The 10,725-nt window shown below is 29.9% G+C and overlaps 1 protein-coding gene across 1 annotated transcript; it reads left to right on the top strand.

Moving 5' to 3' along the window:
• Positions 1-5,059: 5,059 nt before the first annotated feature.
• Smp_126190 (homeobix protein hb9 mnx2, putative) lies at positions 5,060-8,472 on the top strand (the record flags this gene model as incomplete). Its single annotated transcript, XM_018796764.1, has 3 exons — positions 5,060-5,075; positions 6,508-6,680; positions 8,245-8,472. 3 exons carry the CDS (start codon positions 5,060-5,062, stop codon positions 8,470-8,472), a joined length of 417 nt encoding a protein of 138 aa, XP_018646844.1.
• Between the last annotated feature and the right edge of the window lie 2,253 nt (positions 8,473-10,725).

Raw genomic sequence — 10,725 nt, 5'->3', positions numbered from 1 at the left:
CGAAGAAGTGACTTACATTAAGTCAAGAAACGTCAACAGTCCAAATTTCTATACATTAAGATACCACAAAAATACAATTATTTTATCATTATAAACTTTCCAACAAATGCTCGATTTATTTGAGAATATCACGTCCAACCTTGGTGTTGAAACTTACTGAACTAAAGTATTTTTAAATCAGATAATATTATTGGTTTTTAGGTAGGCATTCATTATTGATTTTAGAAGTATGCAGACCATTGTTAGTAGAGCTGATCTTTCGTAGTCACAATCATAGCTTTTACCATAACAATCGATAATGAATGCTCAGATCTAAAAAAGCAATTTCAGAAATTCGAAATTTGCATATACATGTCTACTGATGGGTAGAAAATCTTGATTCTTTACCAAACTGATTTCTATGTTCAGTTGTGCACTACCATACAGTGTTAGTGAACTAAATTATTTTTAGTCCTAATCCCTAATTGTTGCTATATTCAATTCTTTTACCTTAAATGACGTTTATCTCAACGACAAATTATTTGAATAATTACTTAAATGAACAAATTAAAACGAACTGATATCATTTAACTTAGAAGTACTTATTATTATTTACGAATAATCATACAGCTTACTTAGGTTTTTCAGTCAGATAATTACTCAATAGTGTTTTGCAATTATTAACTAATCGACTTATTTCAGTAAAGATCCTATTGAAATAATAGTTTGTTAATCAATTGTATTACATTGTATTCTTGTTTCTTAGGTGACTGTTACTGTATAATTTATACGAAACTATATACAACTTAAATATTATTTTTGTCAGAATGATTTGTGGAGATTGTAATAATTCTAATAGTTGAATTTATTCGCGCACGAGACCAGAGGTCCTGGTTTCGAGTCACACGTGTGGTATTGTGGATACACACTGTTGAGGAGTACCATATTAGTATGAAACGGCCGTCTAGTGCTTTCATGTTTTCAGTGGTAGTTTAGCTTAGATCGACTCATGATTTTAACTATTAAAATTAAATGTTATTACACTAACAATATCATATCGAACCTTATTCAATGACATTTATATTACTAGAAATATCATCAATGTTTCAGATATTAGAAAGCATAGTTTTAAAGATTCATTAACACTTCGTGCTGATAATGATAATTAAGACTATGAATCTGCATTTACAAAATTCAAGGTAACTGATTAAGATAATTCCTGATATAATTTTAGAGAATTTGGTCGAGGTGTAGTTCACTTCCAAATACATCTTTTTCACATATCACTACTTTTCCTGTAAACTTTAAAGTCAGTTAATTTTACTTTGTAGTATTTGCCCAATTGCTAATATATGTTTAACTAGAAAGCACATTTATCTAACCGGGACAAAATTCATCAGTTGAGAATGCTTCGAATGTTTCAGGTGTTTTTCTTACATAAATTAATCATTCCATCTGACGATTTTCCCCAAATAAGTTGAATTTTTTTAATAAGATACCACACTTATGTATTATGTAGAAGAAACAAATGATGACTGTTAGGAAACAGTCTGATTTCTTAGAAGTCTAATGGAACGACATGGTAATTTGTTGGGCTTATTCACGAAAATGTCCTTTTGATTCTTCCTGGAAAATAAATAGTATAAATTGATCAAGCTTCATGGAATCATTTGGTTTATAATATGATTATCAAACTACATAACATGATCAAATTACAGTGGTTGCTTCTCTGATTATGATATTCAGTGATACTGGTTATAACTTTATGAATAATATTATTCCCCTTAAAAATAAATATTACTAGAGAGAATCAAATATAAAAAACCTAAGTCCAGACTAACAGAATAAAATCAACACCAGAAACTGGACAATATAACTGTGGTTACTATTCATTTAATGACCAGTGTAAGCTTTAGAAAATTTACAAACTACGACAGCCGTCTAATGCTTCCAGATTTTCAATGATGGTCTACCTTAGATTAACTCGTGAATTCAACTTTGAAAATTGAAATAAATTAATACCTTTTGTTCCAAAATATAATTTCTTTTTTTTAAAAAAAGTTATGAATCATGCGTTAATTTTAAAACTTAACACAAGCCATTTATACTTGTGTCATTGTGTTTTGTTGTTTTGCCCCATTTATAAACCAATTTTCAAGTTTTATCGTTGATTTTTCAATGTAATAACTTAAAGTACAATTATACATATTGATACATTTAACAACATTGATTTGCGGCAATCAGTTTTATAATTATGTATAATTCCTTTTATTTGTAAAAAAAATTTTTTTCAATAAACATTTAACTGTAAACATCGTATGTATATCTATCTATATGATGTCATTACCTAGTTGATATTTTGCATCATTTTTGTCTCCAGCTATAGAATGACAAAAAAATGAACCAACTGATGAATAGGTAACTAAAAGATAGATGAAGATTTGATTGTTTTCATTAAGCTATCTATTTGTTATATTAGTTATGTTACTAGTCTTGCCTATCGTGATAGGGGATTGATATTCCTTATTGTATTTCCATGTAAGTTTGTTTTCTTCTCTTTCCACTAAAAATATAAATGGTTTTCATTGTATTTTCTACCCCTATGTTTGTGTGTATATGTGTTCCTGAGTCTTTTTCTTCCTCGTTCTGATTGGATAAATGTATTCCTTATTTTCATTCAAGTACGAAGAATATGAAGAGTGTTTATACTACATTTCTAAAGGGAAAAGCAGATAATTGATGTAATATTCTGAAAATTATTATTATTGTTTCCATGTATCGAAATTGTTTGTTTAATATGTTTCATTCATACTCATTTCTTTTCTTTCTTAGTCTCTCTACCTATAGAAATTAAGTTTTGGAAGAAGAAAAAGATCTATTTTTAATTTTTTCCAACATAAATATGAAACTGGGAAAAAAGTAGGAACAGTAACATTACACTTGGAGGATTTTCACTTGTAAATTGAATATTAATTGGGTTAATAAACTGTTGGTTGGTAGCTAACAACGAAAATTAGAGAGCTAGTTTCATTTTATTTGGGACTCATCAGTTGAATGGGCCTGCACTGCAATAGTGATGTTCAAACCGGGACTCATGCCCCAGTAATTTCCGATTCAAAAGCCAACGTGTCATTCACTGAGTTTAGGTAGCTTCTAGCGTGTGCAATGTGTATGAATTTGGTTTATAAAGGACTGTATTTTACTGTTGTTGATATTAACAACTGAAAAATACGAGTCTCTCTTCCTACTTATTGAATGATTTAATTCGCCTAGATATGAATTTCTTGAACAAGTCCCTATATTGTCATACACGAAGTCTTAGCAGAGCTATAGTCAAAACAGGTGAGTGTATTTAGCCAACGCATATAACCTGTTTCTAAAATATAAATTAGTACAATTAATACAAAGGCGTAAAATAATAAGGTCAATTACAAACAGGACAATAAAGACATGTATACTGAACTGTAGCGGGAAACAACAAAAGAATCAATAGAAAGCATCAGTTATATTTATATAAAAAATGATGCAGTTTCATGAACAACAATTGAATGAATAGGGTCATAAAAGCAATCGATCTGGGATTAAATAAGTCTTAAATGGTGAGTGTTTAACTCACATAATATTGGTTGATTCACTCCTATTCATCGAGATTAACACACGTTGCACAAGCTAGTGGCTATTTGGACTCAGTAGCTCAGTGGATAACATATCAGCTTTTGACATGAAATGCTCTAGATTTGAACGTCAGTGTATAACACTGGGATCAAAGTGCATCCACCTGACGTTTCTCAAACAAAGTGAAACAGGCTTCATGGTTCACACTGACCTCCACTAATCAACTTTAATTAAAACTCGTGACTACACGATTATACTGAGGTAACCTGTTTAGGATGCACATTTACCAATAGACTAATTGACTCTATTCCTCAACATCAGTAAGCATGAAAGTACAAACTCTTGCAAACTAGGTTAATAACCATCGAAGGACAAAATAAACGATGTTAAATATTTATTGTAAAGTGTGAAAAAATCATCTTGAAACAACTGTTATAAAAGCAATATTTACCGAATTGATTGTGTAGTTTGTAGAGAGTTTTACCACGTTGGGAGTGAAATAACGATTGTTGATTATATTGGATAATTCTAGTGTCATATCACGAGTTGACGGAAACTATAGATGTTATCTAAACGATAGATCCATAAAGGTGTAAGGAGAATATCCTTGTTGGGTCATAGGAGCTTACTATTAGATAGCTTTCAGACTTGTTTTGAACAGTTCACTAGTGGTCCACTAGCTTATATCAGTCAGTGGCCAAAAATATCTTTAAACATTTAGTTACGTTGCTCTAAATTTTCACTTGTGATATATACCTAACTCTACTTAATGTGGTTGTTAGAAGACGACTAAGATTTTTATGATAGTCCGTAGTGTAATTTATTTCTTTAGTGTACGAAGAGACCTGCCAATTAAAATCTTTGTAAAGCCAAGTAATTTAAAGATTCATTACCTCGTTACAATGTTAGTTAGTTACGTATTACCTGCAACTAATAGAATGTCGTAACTAGGATCGATTCGAAGATCTACTGATTTCACGGATAACAAAACACTACTGGACTAGAAATAAAAATGTTATTCAACTTGTGATATCGAATCTCAATTCTTATTCATTACTATGTAGTTTAAAAGTTTAATAACTGGTCAGGTAGCATGACAGTGTTGTATTTACTTTTGTCCAATCTTAAATTAGCTTATGATTGAGCGTCTGTGTTGGTAGTAAATAGAAATTCGAGTTTATTAATTTCAAGTTAGAAACATGGTTAAGTGACCAAGTTTGGCTAATTAATAGAATATTTCAGTCTTCTGTAAAGTGTACGTATTTAATCATTATTGCTCACTAACTTTTTGTTTCTGTTGTGAATACACTTATGTTCAAGGAGGGCAGTAAAATGTTATCTATAATATCAATATGTATCCAAACTTTTGCAGAAAAGAAATGAATTTTTGATGGAATTATTCTAAACTGCTGTTTACATATAACTGACTAATCGATCTCTGATAACTGATCAAAAATTTTAGGAGATGGATAGTTCTATTGGTTAGTCTTAAAATATATTGTTGGAACTTAACACTGTCTCAGTATTCGAACTTAAGTTTAATAATGCGTTTAAACTTATGTCGACTTCATTCAGTGTTTCAAATGTTTTATTTTCGTAATCCTTTTTTATATTCACTAGAAATTTTAGTCAAGCCAAATTATGGGAAAAAGGTAGATTATCAGACCTTGCTTTTTATGCTATCACCTGGCTAAGTGAACTCTAAAAAGTCTCCGATTTTATCTCATGCTCTGTTTATAAGTTGTAGTCTTAAAAGCTTATAAAAATGTACTATACTACTTGTGAGTAGTTCAAAAACTCGTTTTAAAGTATTGTCAAGGTTGAAAGGCTTATCGAGTGTGAGTACGTTTCATTCAGGGATTTACACATCTATAGGAGAAAGGCAAAAGTGTGCATAGGAAAGTTGTATCCCCAGATGAGTAACATATGTAGAAATATTTCCCGTGGAGTTTCCAAATTTTCTAGTGTATCAACACTTTCTCATGCTATAACAGACCATGTTAATATGAATAATAGATCAAACCGAGAAGCTATAAAGACTGGAATAAAATGAAAGCAAGCCAACCAATGTTAATTTCAAGAGTTCGTCAAGTGACTTTCTAAGATTCATTTTTTTCAAAGTATTTAGATCTTTATAAATGATATTGAGTAACAAAAATAATTCAGTAAATTTTGAAGTATTTATGTTGTCGTTTTTGAAATATGCATCTCTTCACGGACTGACTTCAGCCGGAAAACAATTGAGCACTGAACAACTATTTCATTTTGATTCAAGACACTTCAGAAGTGTGCATCTAACAACTTACCAGGGATCAAACTCAGAACCTTGAGATTTTTAAGTGACCATGATATCCTTAGATAGTTGAATCTGTATCTAATGGTCTATATCGTTCAACGTTAGTTAATTATTAACATAACTTGACGAAAATATGATACATAACTCTTAGGTCAATAATTATTTCTCAAAGTGAGATAACTGATAGACAGTATCGCCTGTAAGCATGTATTTTACATACAATTTGACTACATTCTCCTATTTAAGTTTCAAAAGATTCTCTTTGATGTAATTCATTAACGGATAATAAATAATTTTGAAGAAAATATACGTTATAAAATGACGGGAGAAGGAGAAAATAGCTACAACTGAAAACACTCATTTAGTTTTTTGCACCGTGTCGATATTACGTATCATTTTAGACTCTTAAATTAGAACAAAGCAACTGCAAAATATCGTAATTTCTTTCAAATTTATTTAAATTATTGAATATCATTGTAAAAACTACTTTTATGTGAACTACTCAATACTACTTATATAAATCAACTAGTAGAATTTATGTTTAAACACTATTCAAACAAGAAATATAATCATATTTTACTTCTATTTTATCTTTAATTTCATATTCATTTATTCAGCTGTTTCATTTGGCTTATCATCAAATTTTCTAATTGGTAAAACACGTAGACCAAGAACTGCTTTTACTAGTCAACAATTATTGGAATTAGAACAACAATTCATATCGAATAAATACCTATCAAGACCGAAACGATTTGAAGTAGCCACTTCTCTTGGTTTAACTGAAACTCAGGTAATTTGATTTTTTATCTAATTATTTTCGATCAATAGTTTATTATCTGCTTTCAGAAGAAAATTATTTATTGTGTAATTACAAAATGGGATTTCCAAAAAATACTACTCAAATGACCGGTTAATATCACTTTGTATAATAATCAAAACTATGACGGAAGAAGTGACTGAATGAGTTCATTTAGTGTATGATGACATTCTTAGTGATGCAAATGAAATAGATACCTTACTGTCTTTGATAGATTTTTACTTGTAAATGATTTAAAATAATGAATCTGTTTTGATTGCATAACTAATACTTTTATTTAATGTTTTAATGGATGTTTTCCGTCTATATCATAATTTGTTTCAACTATTTACTGTTCACGTCCTTCCATATTGTTCTTCTTGTATTCATCTGATCTAAACAGAACACAAGAAAATACCTCATTGATATCTTTCATTATCTCACTGTATTTGTAAATTAAACTATTGTTTCTACTTTCACTCAGGCCTGATCAACTGATGTTATATATAACCTTTACTAATAAGCTATTTATGAATGGTCTAATTACTACTTTTCATAACAATAATAACAACTATTTGAAAAGACAGTTCAATAACTTGTTCATCTGAATAAATAGTCTTCTAATCTGAAGTAAACTCTCAACATCATCAGATGTTCATTCAAGGAATCTAAAACTTATTTTGAAACTGTATAGTCCTATTAAAAAAAACTTTTCAACTATTATCCAATATTTCAATGCTGAAATGATTAATTAGTAAAACGTCTGTTGCAAATAATTTTAATATTAGGGATTTCGGTTCCTTTGAAGCAAAAAAATGTATTACGATAAGTTCAAAACATTTCTATAAAAAATGTGGACAGAATAAAATCGATCACAACAAACAGTGAAAAAAAGTGGTTTAGGCAAGAAATTATAAAATTTGAAAATAATTTTCATCACTAGCTGACGTTAGTCGGAAAAAACATTATGTACTGCCTTTGAGATTACATAGTTGATTAAAATTTATAATTAAGTTTTCATCAATTTGTTTGAAAAGCTCCTCACAATGATATCAATACATATGACTCAATCACTCCTAACTAGACAAAAAGTAGATTTCCTGAAGTTGTAATGAGAAACGGTGACCGTAGAAGTGATAACAATCGAGAATAAATGAAATAGAAGAGAATCAATTGAACTAGATGAGAATGGAGGTATATTACAAGTTCTATGAAAGTAAAACTTCAGACGACAGGATTTCAGTACAATAGTTTGTAGATATTAGGTTGACCTGGAAATCCGAAGTTCTATGTTCGATAACCTGTGTGGAGTCTTAGTCGCAGATTTCTGTGAGATCCCTAATGTTCATGAAACTTTTGCTAATGGTTATCTAGTTTTCAAATATCATCCATCTAATTTCTTACTAATGAAAGAAAGTTATTTCAATTGAGTATGGTATTTAAAATAACATAAATTGTTAAAATAAATAACTACATGTCGAAAATATAAATTGAGTAATGTGGATCATGATCAGTTTGTAAATTTTTATTTTATTTTAAATGAAATTTTTAGGTTAAGATATGGTTTCAAAACAGACGTATGAAGTGGAAACGTTCTCATAGACAAGGAGATAGTGAATCTTCATCCCCAAATTTAATGGAAACAAAATCTGATGAAGTTCATTCGGAATATGAAAATTATTGTATATCACCAACTTTAACAGACAACAACAACATGAATAACCAAGTAAAAATAAGTAACAGTAAAGTAACAAAATTCACTCATCGATGTTCAGGACCGAGATAATTACTACAAAATTATTTTCTTTTGTGAAGAGATTATTGGTTCAAGTGTAAATTAGTTAATTTTTTTCTCTGTTAACTCAATGATTAATTTGTTAACACCTTCTTCTTTCTAGAAATGATTATTAGACTGTTATATTAATGTCTATTTAAAAAAAGTGATTCGATATACTTGAAATTCAACTTCTTATGATGAGGATTATCACATAACATATGTAGACATACTAGACTATATGAAAATTGAAGTGACTTGTTTAATAATGAGAAATATCAACTGTCTTAATTGAGTTCAATTATTTGGATAAGAGACATTCAGTACAATCAATCAGTGAAGTTTTATAATCAATTTATATAAGTCATGAAATACGACAATAACATAAGTTTTCTACACCTTAAAGTTAAGTTTCTGTTAACGATTCTACATAGACAGAGTATAGACGATCTGTGATGTTTAACAAAGTATTGATCGTAAATACTGTCATGATGTAATTTCAAGAAGTAACGTCATGTAGACTATTGATTATAAACACTTGCATCTGTAAAATAGATGTACTGTGAGAAAAAGACTTGTCTGTATAAATTTATAGATGGAAAAACAAGTGTAAGGTAAACTGAAGATGGAATTCAAAAATAGGACAATGAGGTAGTAATTATAACGAGTTTGGAGACTGACAAGATGGATGGTATGATAATTATAGAAGTTGTGAAGAGTTTAAATGAGACTTCAATTACTTGAAAATGGATGTAGAACATTTAGAGCAATGAGGCGGTAACTGTCTGAAACTAGTGACTGAAGGATTACGTAACAACCATACAAGATTTGAAACGTCCACATAATTTTAAAGAATTGGGTGAATACAAAAATACCGATGAATGAAAGAGTGATTTTGGTGTACATGAAATAAGAATTAGTATGGCAAAGACTGTATGATAAAATAAACAAATAGAATAATAAAAATAACAATTGTTAATGTTACTAGTCAAAGCTATGAATTTACCAAAGTTGATCATTAACTCTTTCTGAGCATATAAATCAAGTTTGAGTTTTTAATTGCTACTGGTTCGGCAGACAAAAAAATGCAGCGTCTCATCGGCAAACCGAAGATTACAGGTACACGTCGTTAAAGTGTCAAAAAAGCTCAAATCCTAAGTCAATGATTTTTTGCCAAACTATCTCCACGTACTTTACATATTATATATTTACAAATTTCAAAAAATAAAGAATAAAAAAATAGATGTTAGAGAATATTTTAGGAACTTAACATTTTGTTCAACTAAAGATAATGGAACACATTGATAAAGCTGTAACTTACTTAGTAATCAGTTGAAAATGAATGTTTGAAACCGAGTAATAGGTTCTGAATGATTAATAGACCCACAACTAAAAACTTTAACAAAATTTTCTTAATAACAACCAGTGACACTTGTGCTAGTCAGCGTAAATTAACTGTTTATATAAGAAGAAAATTTAAACCTAATCTGAAACTGTTGTGAACAAAATGTACAAATATAAAAAAAACTACAAGTACATTCTCATTAAGTTCCATGAATGCAATATCATATTAACAACGATTTTCACTCAACAAATTTCCTTAGTCCCTTCAGACACCAATGCATATTTTTCTGGTTACATAGATAAATTCCAAGTTTGACGAATTTATGTAAGCTTATGGGTTATCAAGCAAACATAAAACATGTTATAACTTGTGGCCGAGTGGATGCCCTGCTAACGTATGACGTGACCAAACCGCCAGTTAGAGAGCAGCGAATAATCGATTGGAACAGTGACACACAAAACCGTACGAGCAGTCTAGAGTACGTATCGGTCCTGCTTCTGCCTAGCCCAGCCAGTTAAGTCCAGAACAGCCTCTGCGTTATGAATCATTGTATTTCAAACATACTGAGTTTATATACCAAACAGACAGACCGCATCGTGCCAATAAAATAGAAAATAACATTTGTACACGATTCAGCGAAATGTGGCTGTGAATGTGGGAGGCAGTAATTAATCGACTAGGGATAACTGAAGAATGGTAAGTCGTATAACAATAGCTTATAGCTCAAAATAAAGCTTATGATAAGGGGAACATGAGTATGAATAGTTTAGTTATTTAGCAATTATACGATAAAAAATATATGCATAATACTGGTTCATAAGTAGATCTCAAAGTTACCATTCATTATCCTTATGGGGGCATAGCAAAACAATTTTAAAATCAAGGACTGTGGAAAAAAGACGAAATATTAGAAAAGTATA

The sequence above is a fragment of the Schistosoma mansoni genome, assembly GCF_000237925.1.
Source record: "Schistosoma mansoni, WGS project CABG00000000 data, supercontig 0170, strain Puerto Rico, whole genome shotgun sequence".
Taxonomy (NCBI): Eukaryota; Metazoa; Platyhelminthes; class Trematoda; order Strigeidida; family Schistosomatidae; genus Schistosoma; species Schistosoma mansoni.
The sequence above is the reverse complement of the archived record's forward strand: the minus strand, read 5'-3'. Positions and strand labels throughout refer to the sequence as shown.